At 40.6% G+C, this 19,424-nt stretch overlaps 1 protein-coding gene across 1 annotated transcript; it reads right to left on the reverse strand.

Annotated features, from left to right (window-relative positions):
• Nucleotides 1–1,829: 1,829 nt before the first annotated feature.
• Nucleotides 1,830–15,571, reverse strand: kif26bb (kinesin family member 26Bb). The gene is made up of 11 exons (XM_046061366.1): nucleotides 15,332–15,571; nucleotides 14,787–14,880; nucleotides 13,390–13,661; nucleotides 12,316–12,493; nucleotides 11,957–12,095; nucleotides 11,542–11,701; nucleotides 8,169–11,322; nucleotides 5,866–6,035; nucleotides 3,962–4,112; nucleotides 2,123–2,333; nucleotides 1,830–1,913 (listed from the first exon to the last, which is right to left on the reverse strand). The coding sequence occupies exons 1-10, from the start codon at nucleotides 15,569–15,571 to the stop codon at nucleotides 2,134–2,136; spliced, it is 4,758 nt and encodes a 1,585-aa protein (XP_045917322.1). The 3' UTR covers nucleotides 1,830–1,913; nucleotides 2,123–2,133.
• Between the last annotated feature and the right edge of the window lie 3,853 nt (nucleotides 15,572–19,424).

Below are 19,424 nucleotides of genomic sequence, written 5' to 3' on the forward strand. Positions count from 1 at the left end.
TATCTCGACAAAGGACAAGTGCTCACTAACAGATTTTGACAGATTTGTGAACAATGAGAGAAATAGATCTTTTGTGTGCATAGAGAAAGTCTTAGATCTTTGAATGAATGGGGAAGTGTTGCGTTTATACGTTGTTCAGTGTATGTATTCCCATATATATCATTACATCTATATATTTGATATACATTGGAAAGGATTAGAAGAGTGTAGGCTACTATATTGATAAATTATCTATTTTACAAAATCAGTTAATAATACAGCTTGTTAATGTATGTTTACTGTAAAAAAAAATTTATGTGGGTTGGTACCATAAAAGTAAAAATGAATGGATTGTAAATTTATTTTAACAAGCAGTTCTCACAAGGCGTTTAGTTTCTATTGCTAGCTAGCATTCAAAACTTCTCAGAGGAAGAACTTGCACAGCCCTTGTTTTCCTACATTTCCCTTAAAATTGACAAATGAATAGGACAAAAATTTCCTTATATAAACTCAAATTGTTGTAGTTCCCACATCTTCATCCCAAAATAGATGTTCAGAAGTTTGAATTGGCTGAGGCAACTTCAGTTTGTGTTTCCAGAAGCTGTGTACCCCAAATAGGGAAAAATTACTTCATTTTCTACATTTCAGGTTTTTTCCCCCACATTTAAAATACTCTGACATGTGTTATTCAGGTTTAAATTACCCTTGGACATTGTGCAGGAGTGTTTGTCCCCATTCCTCATAAATCTGACGACACAGAGCATGAATGCAAGACTGTGGTTTTCACTCATGCGTTCAAGTTTGTGTATCTTGAAATGAGGCTAAAAAATGGAAATGGAGCAGAAAGAGAGGAAAGGCAATGTCAAGCACAGAAGCGTGATTTGTATGTCTGTGTGTTGCCTGCTTTTTCTTTCCCTCCTCTAATGAGTCTGACTTTATAATTGGGCTGCTTTAGGGCTCAACTCTGCTTGCTCTCATTACCTTTCCACTTGCTGTGGACCGCATGAAAAGTCACCCTGTTCTTGAGATACAGCATTACATAACATAACAGAAGAAGTTCCACTATGTCTCTCTATGGACACACACTTGCACAAACATGCATACATACAAAGTAAATGCACACACTAATTATTATCATACAGACAGACAAATGGGATGGAAACATGAGCAGGAACTGCATAAGGACTTTAATTTTTTAAATCATAGGATGCACAGTTTGCAATGTCTACAAACACAGAAAATCACTGAGAGCTGTGGTCATTTATTCACAGTAATGTGTACAACATGCTGATTAATAGGATTCACAAAACAGACATCGAGTGTGTGTGTCTTCCCTGTACGTCTAAGTCCATTGATTACTATGCATCAGTCCATCCTCTATTATTGGATCACTGACTTCATAACCACGTGGCTCTTCAGACACAATGACGTTATTCCTTTAATGTAATTACTCCTCCATTACACTGAGAGTAGAATCCACATTTTTTATTCTGCCACCAATCATTTACTAATGTGCTTTAGCAGCCGGTTTATTGATCACTGGCCGGCCTCCAATGAAGAGAGTAGAAAATTCACAATGGTGTTTCTGTTGGCATTTACTTGAAGGAACTGAAACCTCGTCCTTCAGTCCTTCATCCATCTGTTCAGACAGTTCAGTAGCTGTTTTTACAACTTACTGAGAAATTGCTGTGACTCCTGCTAAATAATCGGCTCAACCCAGCATCCTTTTAATCATTGGAAGCATTTTTATGTCAGTTTACACACATTTATTTTCATAAAGTTTTTGTATTCAGCACCAAAATCTATATACAAAAGGGAATAATACGATATATATTGAAAAAGATACCTGTTGAACTGTAGCTCTGTCACTGGCCCTGACCATTGGCCTCCCTCCGAAGCCAGATGTTATTGAACAAAACTCCAATCTGTAGCACCTGGTTAATTCAAAGGGACCAGAGGTGGTAGTTGAGAACAAAGAGTGTGCATTAAGTTAACCTATGTGGCATATGTACACATTTTGAATTGATCATCCCAAAAAAATCAGTGATAGGTAGGTAGCTGTACTAGATAAAACATAAGCGTCTGAGAAAAAGCGATGGGTGCTCCCACTGTTGCCCTCATTTAACCATGTGTCAATTCTCACTATAATTCAACTCAGATTCCCTTCAAGGCTCTCTGCTCTGGCGTTTTTCGACGTCGCTTTTTATGCCGTCTCCTGGTGGCAGCATCAAAGCAGGTGACCATCATGACATTGGCCTTGCAGAGGTTGAGCCTGTCCTCTAGCCGAGCTGTCACTACTTCAAGAGCCTCCAGATGCTCCAGGGAGTCCACCGCGAAGGTCTGCCACAGGTCGACTGGAGGAAGACAGAGACGTGACACTAAAGCAGCTGGTGAGGTAAAGTGTGCTAACCAATGTATGACTGTATAGGGGATTGTATGTTGACAATATCACAATGAGGTTAAAGGGGAATTAGATTTTTTGTTTGCTGTATTTGCTGCCCCATAGTCCAAACTAGCTATATCTGTGGGGTGTGACAGGGTTACGGATCAATACCAATGACTTTAGGAAATACTTAACAGGATGCTGAGATTTCTTGAAAACTTGTATGTATGCATGTTTTGGCACAAACTCTTACCTAACAGTACTGAGTAAAAAAAATAATGTGCTATAGTAGGACGTTACAAATAGTGCTAAGGATAATACTAGTTATGGTTATGAAGACTCTCCCAGTAATAACAGGATGCTGCTCAATGTGCTGTCATAATACATTAATTAATCAATCAACCGATAAACAAAAAAATTATCTGCAATTATTTTGATCATCTATTAATGGTTATTTTTCAAGCAACCATTATCTGGTTCAATATCCTCCACTGTGTGTGCTGCTGGTTGATTTATTATTTGGGATTTGGACCACTGGTTGGACAAAATAAACTATTTGAAGATGTTAAAATGAGCCCCAAGAAAAAGTGCTCAGCTTTCTTTGTTTTTTATCATTTCATAGACAAAACAATATTCTATTTGACTGATCAAATAAATCATTAGTAATATTCATTAGTTAGTTTTATTCCTGAGTTAAAGGTTGAATGTGTAAGCTTTAGTGGCATCTAGTGGTGAGGATTGCGAATTGCAACCAGTAGCTCATGGTGCATTCATGTGCTCATGGTCCCATTTTCTGAGTTGTGAAGTCGTTCTTCTGATATCGATGTGTGTTCATGTGCTCTGAAGTCAGAATGTGGAATTAACATGGAGCTAAAGATGTGTTGGATTAGCATTATCAGAGCATATAAACAACACACAGAGACATCTAGTTCACTCTACATGGACAGCAAATTAACCGTTACAACCATACTACAAATGACGTGTTTGCAAAATATGTATATATATAATACCTGATTTTGCATGAATCAAATTTCTGTGTAGTTCTTTATGTCCCGTGTACGCTTTATTTCTCATTTTGCAAAAAAAGAATGAAAAGGAAAAAATATTCAAATTATTTGCTCTGTAATACATGTGGGCCTCCGTTTGTCCAAATTCCACTGCTTTTCCTACTTCTAATAAACCAGTCGACTACTACTACTACTACTAACGTCACTTCTTCTTCTTCTTCTTCTTCTTCTTCTTTGTACATATTCAATGTAGTGACGAAACATGCTCTGTAGAGCAGTTTGTCCGTTTAGGCTACTGTAGAAATATGGCGGTGTAACATGGCAACGTCCATGTAAGGGTGACCCGCGGTGTATGTAGATAGAAATGTCTCATTCTAAGGTAATAAAAACATAAAAGTTCATTATGTAAGGTCTTTATACACCACTGAAAACATATTATACTGCATTTTTGTCAAGTGATCCTCCTAAATATGACACAGTAACCCTTTAAGCTTCTGTGACAGTAAATTTTAATCAATCGGTCTTTACTGACTTACTCTACTTATTTATACTTATTTTCATAATAAATACAAATATTATTTTGCATGCTTACACTCTTGGTTCCACTTGGCGGGCTCCAGCATAAGGTTGTGTTTGGCCTGCTCTAGCTCTCTTCTCAGGTTGTTGTATTTGACTCGGACCTCTGACATCCTCTGCTGACGGTGCTCCAAAAACTTCAGCTTGGCGCTGAAGCATGCAGGCCCCTGAAAACATGAACACACACACACACACACACACACACACACACACACACACACACACACACATTTCCACTGCTTTTTTTAATAAAAACATAAATCCTGTAGTATAATTTGTAATGTTGTCCATTCATATGTGATGCCAGCTAGCTTTAGTATTTCTGTCCAATGAAAACCCCACAGCACCTAGTACTTTACCCAGACTGCCAAATATAAACAGAAGCATCCCCAAGATGTGAGACAACATTAGTGAAAATGTAGTATTTTAATTTTAAATTAGTAAGGTAAACTTTCTCCAGAACAAAATTTCCAAAGCATTAACCTTTACTGTTCTTATTAAAATTACTAAAATCACCCATAAACACCATGTTCGAGCAGGGATGACAACTCTGGGCAGTGAGACAAGACAGGTCTGTAGGCTACTAAATAGAGCTCCTCTCTGATTAAACTAACCTTATTATGCTTAAGGGACAGTCAAGAGAAGGTCAATACATGTATATTTTTAAGGGAAACCAAGAAATCCTTTAAATATGAAGAATGGAGTGCTGCTCTACTACAGTACAATTGTTATTTTATTTAACTTTTCTATTGTTGTTTGTATTTTATTCCTCAATATGTACTATTTCTTTATAAAAACATCCCTTCTCTTTTACTAACAATGACTTGCATTTGTTTTACTTCCAGCGTTCTTCTTTGTCCTTTGCTGCGGCATTGACCCAATTTCCCCCCATGTGGTCATTAAAATTGTATCAAAGTGCCGGTCCTGAGACTGGTGGAGGTGGGGAATAGTCTCATGAGGCCAGACCTCTCGTCATGGGGACATGACGTCACCACATGCAGCACATTTTGTTTTCAAGCACATTTCAACTCTAATTACAAGTTGGAATATTTTATTTAAGCTTTACTTACCCAGGGTCAAATCACTGAGCATGCTATTTTTCATGCTGATTCTACTATATTCACACATGAAACATGGTAGCTGCCCAGCACAACCACAGTGTTTATTTGTGGCCACTGCAGTCTTTGTGCCTTCCTCAAAAGCACTGTGAAAGAGGGTATTGCGAAACAGGTGAGTGTCAGACATCCACTTCCCCAGCCAGATTTTCCCTGAGTGACTGAACCAGACAAACTGGAGCTGTGCTTACAGGTTGTTTGACTAACAGGCTTACAGAACTGGTAACACTTGTATTATGCGGGTTTATAGAAAGTATTGAAAAGCTGCAGTAGGCTTGTGCTGTTTGCCGCAAAAAAGACCTGAATATTTCTGAACTGCCTTTTAATTAGCTAAAGCTAACATGTTCTGCAGGCGGTGGCGTTTATCATTTATCACCAGTGAAACAGTAAGTGTTCACTTCAGTAACTGACGAAAATGAGAAACTTGATAAGATACCTAAATGTTTTCTACATTGCACTTTGCTAATAAAAAAGTCTGAGAATAGATAAAATATTTAAGAGGAGATTTGTTAGCATCAGAGCTTAATTGATCTGGGTACTTTGCTAACTGAGATCCAAAATGGACCCAGCTGTCAACTCAGAAGACGGCTAGAGAGACTTTTATTGCAAAATGACTTGGGCTCTTTTTCACACGGTGTTGACGGTGTTATGATGAACAGGGCTAGAGGCTTTAGAGAAAAGAGGTCGGGCGGACATACATTCTACCAATGTTACTATTCCTTCTCGTTGCCAATAGAGGTTGATAAAGGTCATATTTTACATAATGCCCTTTAACCTCCTAAAAAAATCAAAATAAACCCAGCACCTGTTTGCCAGCACCTGCTCTTTTCTGCATCCTCTGCACATTGTCGATCTCATAGACCTTGATCTCGTAGGCCTCTGGAATTCCCCGATCCACCCAGCGAGAACGCAGACCGCTAGCCGAGCGTCTCAGGGAAAGGGGTGTATCATGAGAAAGACGACGCTGGTGAGTACCTACAGCAGGGTGAGGCAGAAAGTGCAGTGAGATGCTGTATCTCAACTTGTTTTCTTTCTCTTCTCCAGATTCAGGAGTGTGTCCCCTTGTGGCATTTAATGCCCAGCCCATGTGCTCTTATGGGGAACTGAGAGAACAGTTTGCCTGAGGGCAACCACAGCTTGCCAGGGTTACCATATTATTCATAATTGTCGAGACAGAAGACACAATTTCTGTAACTCTCTCTTGATTGCCGGAGTTTGCCAGTAGAGTACAAAATGCTTTATGTCACTGGGATCCTAAGACATTAAGAATATATTTTAACTCTAATGATATGGATACTGCTTTCATCAGAATGTAGACGAGTTACTTGCTTAAGGGGACACTTAAGGAGAAATTAAGCACAGACAGAATTGAATCATCAAATTACCAGTAGATTATTCTTGAGGATTTAAAATTCATATGCCCAGCAAAAGCTTTGTCTCCTGTTTTAATTACTCCATTAGCAGTTTTTACTGTGTTAGCCATACTTTCAACAAAACTCTATTTTCTCAGTGTATATCCATTATAAAGTGTTGTTAGTATGCAAATGCCCATCTTTATAATTTGCTGTATCGGCCAAACACTTTTCATTTTCTGCATTTGTGCTGCCTTTAGAAAGTGTCTTCCCTGGGTTCATATATTAATGATGTGACCTCCTACACAATTAGGCTTTTAATGTCAGTAAGGAAACTAGGTCCGACTCCATTCTACAGATGGGTGCCATCTTCAATTAATGTCACATTAATATTTTATATGGTCATATTGCAAACCAAAAAATATGATGGTGGAACTATCATTCATAAAAATTTAAATTGTTGTTTATGGTTTGGAAATTGTTCTAGAGCAGAAGAAATGATATAGCAGATGTATTCAAAATTTCTCAGATGTAAACCTCACCTTAAAAATGTATTTACTTTTCTTTCTTTCAAAGGATTCACAAGACAGTTTTTAAAATGAAATATGATTCAGCACTTGACAATTTTACTATTGCATTTAATTTATTTAATTGGATTGGTGTGAATTTGCCAGGACACCATTGGGACATTCCAATGCAACAACAATAAAATTGACAAAAGTAAAAGAAAACATGGCATACATTAAAGAGGTCATATTATGCTTTCTGGCTTTTTCCCTCTCCTTTATTGACTTTATTTCTTTTTTGTGCATGTAATAGGTTTGCAAAGTGAAAAAGCCCAAGGTCCACCCCAAAGAGATTTCCAATTTCCCACAGAAAACTCTGATCTGAACTGGCTGAAAAAAGCTCGATTATAGTCCAGTCTTTTCTTCCGCTTTCTTGTGAAGTAACAGCAAAACACGGGTCATAATGCTCGCCTAGCAGCTAGTCAGACACGCCCTCAAAAACACCGGTGGGAAAACACTGAGCTGTAGCACACACTTCCCTTCTCCCTTCCAAACAATAGCTACCATCCCGGCAGTTAATGGACATAAAGTTGTTCCTGTGATGTAGAGACAGAGCTCAGTTAAAACTTTATGAATAAAAGATACATTTGTTACAAATTAATAACTCACCACTCTGAAACTCTTGCTCCAGTCCATGTTGCTAAGCTGCTAAGGGGACCCGCCCTACTCTGCTTCTGATTGGCTAGTAGTCCTTACCTAGGAACTGCGCATGTACAACTCCTACCAAAGTCTTGTAGCGGTAAGATGTACCACTCCATTGCTAAAATAAAGCCTTCAACACATTGGGTGAAAAGAGTAGCTGTAGATCTGTGCAGTATGAAAAAATGAAAATAATGAAACCATGTAAACCTGTTCTGGTACAACCTCTAAATTAGATTTTGAACCTGAAAATGAGCATAATATGATCTCTTTAAAATATCTGCCAGGTGATAATCATACTGTACTAAAATTAACAGAAATGAGTGGTTGCTTTGAGAGAAGGAAAATATATGAATGAATCTGAAATGGTCATTGCAGGTTATGATTAAGCTCAACGTGCATGCTAACTTTAGACTTTTTTGAGACTACACTTGCAACACTAACACCTAACACCAATAACACACTGAGCACTTGGATTAGGTTCTGATCTTTCCAGAAGAGAAAGTCATCCAGTTTAGTTCATAAAAAGCCAGTTATTCCAGGTATTTTACCTGTGTTACCTCTCCTCCGAGATGATCGGCTGCTGCAAGCCACACTGAGGAGAGAGCCGCTCCTGTCGCTGACAGAATCTCTGTTTGAGGTGCTGCTGCCTGTGGCTTCACTGTCCCTCACCATGCTGTCATATCCACTGCTCACCATGCTGTTCCTGTTAGAGAAATGCAGGGATGTCTTCCCCATAGCTGGTGGCAGATCTCCACTCAACACACTGGTGGTGTCACTTGCGTGCCCACTCTGGTGATCAGGCATGCGGGGAGCAGTCACACAGCTGTACGGTGAGGGAAGTGTTGTCATTTGGTCCAGTCCTCCAGAAGTGGGGCTAGAGGCCCTTTCCTTAAGGAGGTCTGAGATCCGGCCATTGACAAAACCCTGGATTGCAGATTTTGTGGATGAGCATGTGGAGCTCTGACTCGGAGTGCGACTGATGGAGTGAAAAGACCGTGGAGGGGACGAGGAGAGGAATGAGGATGTTCGCTCAAAGCTAACAGTTTTACCATCTGGGGAAAGACTAGCGCTGCGGTTGATGGACTGCCGGAGGCTTTTGTGAGGGAGACTGAGGTTCTTGATACTGGGGGCAGACAGTCGACGGACTTTGGGGCTAGCCATCTTAAGTTTCCCCACAGCAGAGAGCTTGGAATGGATATGTCTAGCAGATTGAGTTACAGGGCTTTGAGAAGGAAAGAAGTGATGACTCTGGTCAGCCCGAGGATTCTTCCTCGGGCTCCTGCTAGCCCTTGGTAAGGTACAATCTCCCTCGTTATTTCCTTTATAACCTCCCTTACAAGTCCCTTCAAAACTTCCCTTGGAGTTCCCCTTAGAGCTCATGGAGGTGTTACTACTGCCTCTATCCAGAGCTGGGAAGTCCCTTGGGGATCTCCCGAGGGAATTGGTCCTGGTAGCCAGCTGCTCCAGTTTGGCACTGAAAAGCCTGCTACTGTCCTCAATGGGTGACTTCAGTCTCCCATTCATATGATCGTGTTTCATTCTTAGACTTGAGGTCTCAAACAAAGATTCAGTTCCTTTTCTGGGAGTACTACTAGCATGGTGTTTGTACTCTGTTCCATATTTCTGAGGAGAGGAGACATGGGGGCTGTGGTTTGTTGGGGAGTGCTGTCTGCCCTGCCTCCTCTCAAGAGTTACCCTTGGGCTACAAGGGGTAGATGATGTCACCCCCCTTGGGTCTCTGTGGTCTTCAGCCATGTGACCACAATTGTAGCTGTCCTGGTAGTTGGCATTTTGCCAGGCTCTAGGCAAACTACCTGTTTTAAAGAAAGCAGGGGCGGTTTCTTGGCAACCAGGTGAAACACCAATTCTCTTGGGGGCATTCCCAACACGTCTGGAACCGATTTCTCCACCCTCTGAACCCCTTGGAGTGTTAGTGGAATAAACATGCTCCCTGTCTCTAGGGTGGCTGTTGTCTGTATTTCTCGGTCTCTTACCACACCTTTTGTTTTCTGCAGCTTCATCACAGAAAGCTGAATCTTCTAAAATCATTGGGTCATAAGAAATTTGGCTAAAAATTGAGTCACATACTTTGTCAGACCTTTTGGCATGTGTTTCAGAAGCAAAAGTCCCATTTCTCTTCTCAAGAGCATTTCTATCTTCAGGACATTTAACATTAGTTACTCTGAGCTCAGCCTGTGATGTGACTCCTGTAAAAGTATCAGGAGGATTTTCTTTTTCTTTTGCACCTTCCAACTCACAAGCCATATCTGTATTTATCAGCATGGGATTTATAAATGAAGGTAAGAACCTCTTTTCCCTTCTGAATTGATACTGGAGTTTTTCAGTGGTAGCCTCTGTAGCTATGGATTGAACTACAGAGCTTTGGTTTGTGTTAGAGGAGCCTGCAGCTACAGGTTCTTCACTGACATTGCTGATTATCCTGATTGGATGAGAGCTGGCAAAGCCTTGAACACGTGCTTGTGATTGGGCAGTGTCTCCAATACAAATAATGTTTCCACCTGTTCTCCCTCTGTTTAATGCACCACTGATGGTCACCTCCTCCACCATAGAGAAGACGAGTTCATCATGACCTTTTAGGTCCAGTGGCTGTTGAACAGTTACTGTGATAGTGGCTTTCATTTCCTTAATGTCCTCGGTGGGGCGATTAGGTAAGGCATCTCCAAGTATAACACTGGTAGCTGTGGAGTGTGAAGAGGAGCAGGAGGCCGAAGGAGATATGGGGGAGCTCTTGCCAACTGGTGAAGTCCTTTTGCCTTGTTTGAACCAATCAGCAGCCTCAGGACTCTCCTGTTGCCCTTTACGCTGAAGTGCAAGGGAATTGGTTTCGGGCAAGCCCTGAGCATTCACATCAAAGTCCTGACCATCTGACTTAAGAGTTCCATTTTTGGGCAGCTCAGAGTGACGGGTCATGTTAAGACTGAGAGTTTGATTCAGCAGTTCCTCGCTGGAACTGGTTGCGCTACACTCCTCACAGTCATACAGACCTGAATCCTCTCTCTGAAAACTGTCTCCAGGGAAGGCACCATCTGTTTGTTTTTCTCCGACAGAGGTCTGACTGCAGCCTAACCCCTGATTCAACAGCATCTGTGGTGTTTCTGATGAATCTGTGTCTGTCTGTTTCCCAATTCCTTTCTGTGGTTGTGATTTGGGTGTGGCATTGTTAACAGAAGGCCCTTTTGGCTTGAGCACATCCGTTGATGTCTCACTTCCATCAATACAGCCCAAACGCTCTTGAAGTTCAGCAAATGTGTCACATTTAAGACAGTCCCTCTCTGGCCCCTTCGTGTCTGCTTTCGGTACTTCAGTATTCCCTTGAACAGCTTCCTCGTTCTTCTTCTCTCCCTGCAGCTGAGGAATTCTCAGAAGCTCTTGGAGCAGAGCGGTAAACTCGGGGTCCTCCATGTCAGCCTTGTTCGGATGCAAAGAGGGTATGATGGGCACAAATTCAGGTTGAGCCAGTATTGAGGTTGCTTTGGACTTGACCAAGCCATGTGAGTCAAGCTGGATGACTGTGTCACAGGACTGGTCACTGCTGGAGCGCTCATCCAGTTCACCACGCAAACAGAAGCGAGGGGTGTCAACATCAATCTCATCGGTGGAGTGGAATGCCCGCAGGGACAAAGACTGAGGCCCATAATCTTTAGTCAAACTCCTCCCGCAAGGAGAACATGAGGTGGATTGCTGTCGAATAAGGATAAATTGTGGAGTTAGTTCTAGTACTGGACTATCCAAAACATAAATCAATGAAAAAATCATTGGGGGTAAACAATCAAGTGGTAAGGCTCGAGTAAGTTTAAAAACAAACCAACTCTCACTTCCTTTACAAAGAGGGCACCAACATTGTGATGCTAATAAAAGGTGGTAAATTGGTAGAAAGACATTACAGGGCATGTACGGTACCTTCGTCCTCTTCTGTGTCCTGCGGATGTGAGCAGCCAGCTGAATAGTGGAAAAGGTCTCTTGAAGGTGTGCCAGTGAATCAGCAACCTGAGCGATCACTGTGGTATGGCAATTTACATGGCCCAAGGACTCTCGAAGGAGCATAGTCAACTTACTAACCCTATGCAGAGACAGTGCAAATGTCAGACATTAACTCAAAGGATGCATCATTCAATTTAATCTCCAAGCAGTCAAATGTTCATGTAGCTGTTATTGTATTCCCTTAGCTTTTCAGCAAGTATAAAATGGGTTTATATGCAAAAATCTGACCATCTATGGAAACCAAGTTACAAGACCACCAGTAAGATGCAAAAGACTCCACAACAAAGTATGCCAAAATGTTTACACTAATAATATTTTGGAGTAACATTCTTACTTGTTGTGGGTGGTTTTATGTCCACTTAGAAGAGACAAGACAACAGGACCCAGTTCTGAATATGGAGGTTTATTTTTGCTCATACCCCTCATACCACTACACACATCAATCATGGTCAACTTAGTGGGGCCACGTGGACCTAAGGATGGAAATCACAAGAGCCGATTGTAAATGCAAAAAGCTTTTCATGTTTTCAAATGTACAAATAAAGAACTCGTGAATTATAATATACATATATAATGTATATCAAACTGCATTAAATCAGCAGTGAATTTAGGGTTAATTGTGGAAAAAAAATTCATGGGGAAAAACATAATTCACTACAGACAAGCCACCCTAGGATTTGAATTCATAACAACCTTTCCCAATGGTGCTGCTTTCTGTGCGAGGGGGCTGGACATGGAGAGTGAAGAACATTATAGAGCTGTGGGACAGGTACGTAACGAAGTCACTGTGCCGACGCGCTGCAATGGCCGCGTCCAGGAGGGCAGCAGCCCGCTCAGCAGTGGGAGCCTTTACCCGGTTGTGGTTACGTAGCTGGATGGAGGGGAGAAGATAGTCATAAAATCTCATGTGGAAAGAATCTTCTCATAAAGTACTTCAATAAAAAAACATCTGCCGTATGACTTGCCGTTTTTTCTGTCAATCCGGCACTATTGTCTGTCACTGTATGTTTTAATGAGGATCTGGAGGCCCTCTTATTGTAAGCAGACATTTGTACTTTCTTAGAGATTTCTAGTGTTTATGGTAAATTGACTGCTCCATTCATACAGTAAGTTTCATTTTAGTATTCAATGAAGAAATAGAGAGAAATACACTGTGAGATAGTGGCTGGCAATTGACAAAAAACGAGGGATGAGACAGCTGCACAATCATGATGCAGTTAGATGTAATCATTTATGCAAACTAATAGGTTTCACTCACAGTATTGTCTTGTCACGTACAGTGTAGACCATTATCCACACTGACTCATCATTAATCTAACCATATCTAGTGGGCAAACCTAAAATCTGGCTTGGAGGTATCCCAAACAAGAAATCTCAAACATTATCTATAATATCACTAAGACCTCCTACTGAAAATAAATGAAACAATTGGTTTGTGGGCAATGAAAAAACAATTTTCTGGTTCTCAGCTGTTAAAGCAACTGTAAAATAATGCTTATTAGTATATATTCAAATTAAGTCTTTGATGCATTGCCAGTGAAGCGGAGCCAAGGAATTGTTACTTTCCAGATTTGGTTTTGTATTTGAATAGGATTGATTAGACTGTACATAATCATACCAATAACTCACATGTTTTACATTTTTATTTGGTTTTATGGCTGATTTTGGACCATTGTATCCTAGTGTTTAGACAGAGCACCGGACTTTTATTTAACAAGTTTATTTATCAAGACCCCTTTTTCCTAATAAAAACACTTTTCCTTCTACCTGCATCCCGTAGATAGGGTCCTCTTGGAGTCTAATATGGGCTTTTGGGCTGTCCTGGATACCGCCTACTGAGGGGATGACCTCCCCCAGCAGATCCCTCAGCGTGTCATCCTCTCCGCAGCAGAGCTCAATAGCAGATACTGATACAGTCAAATCAGTCCAGGTCTTCTCCCTCCGCCGCTCGATGGCACTGTACAGCCAGGAGATGGCACAGGGAATAAGCCCGAGCTTCTGGATGCCCTCACTACTCCCCACCATGCTGGACCAGGAGCCTGAGGTAGTTAACAGAGCACACAGATGTATGCATGCTATATAGACACAAAAACATGTAGTACATATATATGCACATGTTAGCCTTTAAACACATGGGCATATGGTCCAAGCTAATGCACTAGCTTACAGACATCAAAAGACACAATATATAAACTCACAAAACTGACCAAAAAACACAGAGCAGTTTTACAGAAACATACCCACAAAAACATTCAGATTTTCTTATGGACTGGTGCCATACTGTATCTCCAAGTGTACTTTTGCCCCACATTAGTTATGAGTTATGGTCCTGTTTTACCTGTTCTTGTCTTATCCAAACTCTAATTGAATGAGGAGAAGAGAATTGGTTTACTCCAATTAAAGGCCAAGCTGCCTGCCGTTATTCAGAGAGAATAGTATTCTGTGGAGAAGATTGATATCCCCTGGCTGTGGGCCACATGTAGTTTGTATCGGCCAACTAATTCAATCAGATTTACGGAGAGTGGCGTCATGTGAAAAAGCAGCTCCAAGGAGACCCTGTCCTTACCCTGTGTGTGTGCCTGTGTGTGTGTGTGTGTGTCTGTGCCGCAAATCTATTAAACCCCCTCACCGACGCTAAGTGCAGGGTTCCATCTCTCTAATAGCAACGTATTACAGTCCATTTTGTTTACAGCCCCCTCTGAGCTCAGCGCTTCAGCAAAATAAAATGAAATATTTGTGTCTTTTTTGTGTAGTATGCTGACATGCCTATCAGGCAAAGGGAAGCTTTTAAAAAAGTATACCTGTTGTATAATTGATGAAGAGGCTTTTATTTACAAAGTCATAGGTGAAAGAGGAATGACAGAGAGTTGCAATCGCAACACTTTTCTGGCAATACTGTGGGAAAAAAGGAAAACAGAGAAAGACAAATGGAGCAGGGGAGAACGCAAAAGAACAAGGAGGCTGGAAATGTGTATCAAGATTGATAAGAGGACAGAGAGAGAAAATGGAGTCAGGGAGTTTAAGTGATAGAGCAAGACTGAATGATAGCAGGGATGGGACAGAGAAGCAGGAGGGGGGTGGGTGGCCTCTGAGCACAGATAAAAGCGTCCGACTCTCATCTTAAGATTTTAACCCGTGGCCTTTCACAGCGACCGATTACTCACCCACATCAGCACATCCCAAACCCAGAACACATCCATCGCTGCCGCTGAGCACGCAGCGGATGACATCAGCCAAGACGCCTGCACACACCTCGGCCTGGTCAGAGAAAACAAAGGAGAGCGAGCATCTTATGATTCAACTCTGCGCAGAAAAAGTACAATAAAACGAAAAGCACTGAAGCAGAGGAGGGATGCATACTAATTCTGTTAGATTCCCTTGGGCTCAGATACTGTAAGCAGAGAGTGGAGACAGTTGAATATATTTGAGGGACTGTGTAATTGTGGTGGCTATCCAAGCCCTATCAGTTTCCAGCTCATCAGACAGAGAGAGCAAACCAACCGTGGTGTGTAGTAGTGTACAGAGGGGAAAATATGCATTGAATACTTGAGAAAACAGAGAATGCGCCAGACTAATGTGACACTATCAAAGCATCTGTAAGTATAAAACAAATCCCTCTAGATAGGTCAGTATAAAGCAAGCACATATGGAAACATTTAAAACCATATTTGAAATATGTTCAGAAGTTCATCAGGATGAAGAACCAAACCTGGCTTGACTCTTGAGGATAGGCAGCTTCAAAGTTGAAGGTCTTCAGAAGATTTTTGCCATCCCTGCCCAGTGTCATCGTAGAGTATGGTTGGCTTTTGCTGACCGGTTCCATTATGGTGACTCTTTTCTTCGACGGGTCAATCCGGAGAACAGGTGGTTGGCTTTGGCCCTCTGACAGCGTTGGGCTCACCCTCAGTATGACTTTGACCTGTACATACAACGAGGGAGATGGAAGCATGTTGAAAATGACAGTATGCTATGAACTGTTGATTATCCACTGAAATGTTTTATTTGATGGGGTAGACATTCATGGCTCTAGTGGTGTCTGTCTGTTGTTCTAAATCTTTGGTCCAGTCTGAAATGCCTCAACAACTATTAGATGGATTGCCGTATTTGTCATATCTTTGTTGGACCATCAGCTTTTCATTTCGTGTTGGCTCAGACATTTATAGCAATTTTAAGTCAGTTTGGACAAAAGTGTCAGCTAAATGAATAAATGTAAATGTCATAATCAAAAAAAAACATGTATTTGTCCAATACATTGTATGACACTCTAAAATAAATTAAACACTCTGAAAAATAATTTGGCACTGTTCAGTCTACCAAGACAAATACGATTCTGTTATAGCTTACTACAACTAGCATAATAGCGCACCCAGCTAATGCTAAGCCAGCATTAGCTGGTTATTAACTAGTGAGCAGCTACAGGGTGAGAGATTAAATGCCTTTTTAAAGGGTTGAGTGAACACTATTACTTCACTTACCCCTGTACACATACTGTATAAATATGCAGGAAAGTGCTAAACATTTAAAACTACTGAGACACCTTGAAAAGGAAACTGCATTATTTATTAAATGCAAGCAGTGAGTGCTGTTTAACAGAACAACATATGTGATTTCAGAAGAAGCCTGTGAGCAGCAAATATGTAACTCAGAAATAATACCAGCAGTACATGGAAACTGATGAAAAGAGAATGAGGTTCAAAAATATCTTTATATCAAATTCAGGGAGAAAAGTTTTAGCATTCTGAAATCTGAAAAACTCTAATATATATACTGTATTTATGCCACAAAATCTTCAAATTGGCTGTGTTATGTTGTCAGTTTTACTTTTTTACTTTAATTTATACATTGCTTTTGAAAAGTGGTTTAAGACTTTATGTTTACCATACAGGGGTTTTAACTCAGGAGCCTGACATCAAATGTAGCTGTGAGAGAGGGAAATAATTGTCAGATTTCTGCAGCCTCTGCTGCTCAGCCATTGGAGGAAAGATACTATTTTATGCAACGTACATTGCGAGAATGTTGAAAAAGGGAAGCCTAGGCAAAGAAAAGTAAATGCTGTTGTAAATGTTTCCAACTGACATTTCTTCAGAGAGGCAAAGTTGTTCCCTTTAGCATATCTGGTAATCTGTTGTTTTGCTTCTAGCCATCAACTGATGTATAAATACAAAAAAGGAGCAGTCGCCTATGTTGTTTAATGTTAAATTGAGATAAAAAACTAAGTTTAGGCTGCAGTAGACAGACAGTTGATCCAGTTAGTACAGAAAACATACATGCACTTACAACTGCATGGTTATGCATACCTCCTGCTATATTTCCGCATGTCATGACATTAATTCCTTAATGCAGCTCTCTACAGGAAGCCTTAGGATTTACAGGCTTTAAGGTCTTAAATTAAGTTAGATCCTGACTCTGACAGCCATTTGACAAGGCTCATAAGTCTTAATCTGTGAGAAGACAAGGCAACATTTACCTCACAAAAACAATAAGCTCTATTTTGGTTTATAAACCAATTATAAAATTTTGCTTAATCAGGGTTCATGTCTGCAAGATTGCAAGTAGCCCTGTATGCCTTGACACCCAATCGAATGTGGTTTTCTTGAAATTGTCCAGGCTGCATTACACCACAATGACATCATCCGTCATCGACAACTTGAAAATCTGAAAGCCATTTTCCATCTGCCACATGATAAGTTACCAGTGACTGTAAAGGATTTTTTTTCCTCTCCCCTCTTCATAATTCTAATATCTTATGCAAGAGGTGGCTCCCTAACCCTATTGAACATGTGTCAAACTCTATTTATGACGGTTAAATTATTCAAGAGACCCATTTACAAGCGGAGAAAATCCTTCTCCGCTCTCACACACATCTATATTTTGGCACGCAAGGGCACACAGAGCTGAGTGCTCGGGCAGGTGTGGCTGGTGGTGGGGTCTGTCTGAGCCCTTATCTGTAACTCTAGACCAAACCCAAGAGTCCATCTATCTGAGACAAGGGGAGGGCAGGCAGCCATATCGATCTCCCCAGTTTCTCTCAGAGGACGGGAGGAACAAGATGGAGACATTAGCACCACATTACAGTGTATCAAAAAGAAGGGGTGATATAGGATCTCCTCCAAATTGACGATGATCTCTTTACTCTGCAACATGGGTGGTAAAAACACTTCCAAGGTTGTGGTCGAGGGGGAGGATAGTATGTACTTTCAAAGATACACCACCAGTCCAGACCTATGTATTTACCTACAGTCTATGGTATTTACACTTTGCATATAAGATACAAAGTGGCTCAAGTTATACAGGATGTTCATCAGTGTCTTCTGATATTACATGTACACTTGTTGTATATTTTCACTTTGAATTAATATTAGAATATGCAAAGTATTTGTAAAGTGTGGATAATGCATGTTCTATATTTCTTTACAACACACATTATAGAGCATGTGGTGTATGTCCTTGCAACTGTCCTGCACTTGGTATGTGATGTGCCGCAAAGAGCCAAACAGAGTCAGTTTGAGTTCAAATTTGTTGAACTTTGACCCCAAGCTGTACTGAAATTTGTGAGTGCAGTTAATGGCTGAAGGCTAATGTAATTGTGCTGTGATTAATGATTGAAGATAAATGAAGATGGGGTGTTTCTGAACATAACTATATGGTAATAAATTCATTAATCATACCAATAACAATAAAATCATTTATTATAGACCAAACAAACAAAAAAAGAATGCTGGAGGCAAACCACAGTGCTCTTAATGTTAATGTCATTTTTTGACTTGTTGGGTTTGTTACAGAAACGCTGTTCAAGTGACACTGTAGCTTGGAAAAAAGAAATTTCACCTGAACAGATGGTTGGTTTTAACACCTCTCAAATAGCTACATCCATTGTAACAAAGAATAGTAGGACATTTTGGGCAATATGCTTATTCACTGTCTTGCCAAGAGATGTCTGTACACTAAATATGAGACAGTAGGAGATTAGCTTGGCATAAATACTAAGAGCAGGGCAAACTATCTAACCTCATTCTGTCCAAAGTTAAAAAATTCACCTCTAATTCTTTCTAATAAGCATATATTATTTCATGTGTTTAATCCACAAACAAACCCGAAATGTAAAAGCCAGTGGTCTTATGTGGATTACATGCTGCTTCCCCTACAGTTTTTATGCTAAACTACACTTATTTGCTACCGGGTACTGTAGCTTTATTACATTTATTTATTTAGCTGACACTTTTATCCAAAGCGACTTACAATTGCTGTGCATCTCAGAGGTCCCATGCCTCTGGAGCAACTAGGGGTTAAGTGTCTGGCTCAGGGACACAATGGTGGATGTTTCACAGTGGGAATCAAACCCAGGTCTCCCACACCAAAGGCAAGCATCTTATCTATGCGCCATCACCACCCCCGTACTTACTGTACAGACATGGGAGTGGTATAAATCTTCTCATCTTGCTCTCAGCATGAAAATTAATAAGTGTATTTCCAAAAATATCAAACATTTCCTTCAAGGATTTAATATTTTTAAAGTTATCTCCTACAGACCATCCAACTTCGCCACAATAATCCTGTGCTGAACAAAGCAGCACACACTATAATATATAAATATAATATATAAAGTGGGAGCCCAACACTGACACCATCATCAACAATGCCCAGCAAAGGATGTTCCAGTGCCAACTCAGGAAGCTCAACCTGCCTAAGGAGCGGCTGATCCATTTCTACACAGCCATCATCCAGTCTGTCCTCTGCACGTCCATCACTGTCTGGTTTGGATCTGCCACCAAAAAGGACAGGAGCAGACTACAACGGACAGT

Source organism: Micropterus dolomieu, linkage group LG10 (assembly GCF_021292245.1).
Source record: "Micropterus dolomieu isolate WLL.071019.BEF.003 ecotype Adirondacks linkage group LG10, ASM2129224v1, whole genome shotgun sequence".
Lineage (NCBI taxonomy): Eukaryota > Metazoa > Chordata > Actinopteri > Centrarchiformes > Centrarchidae > Micropterus > Micropterus dolomieu.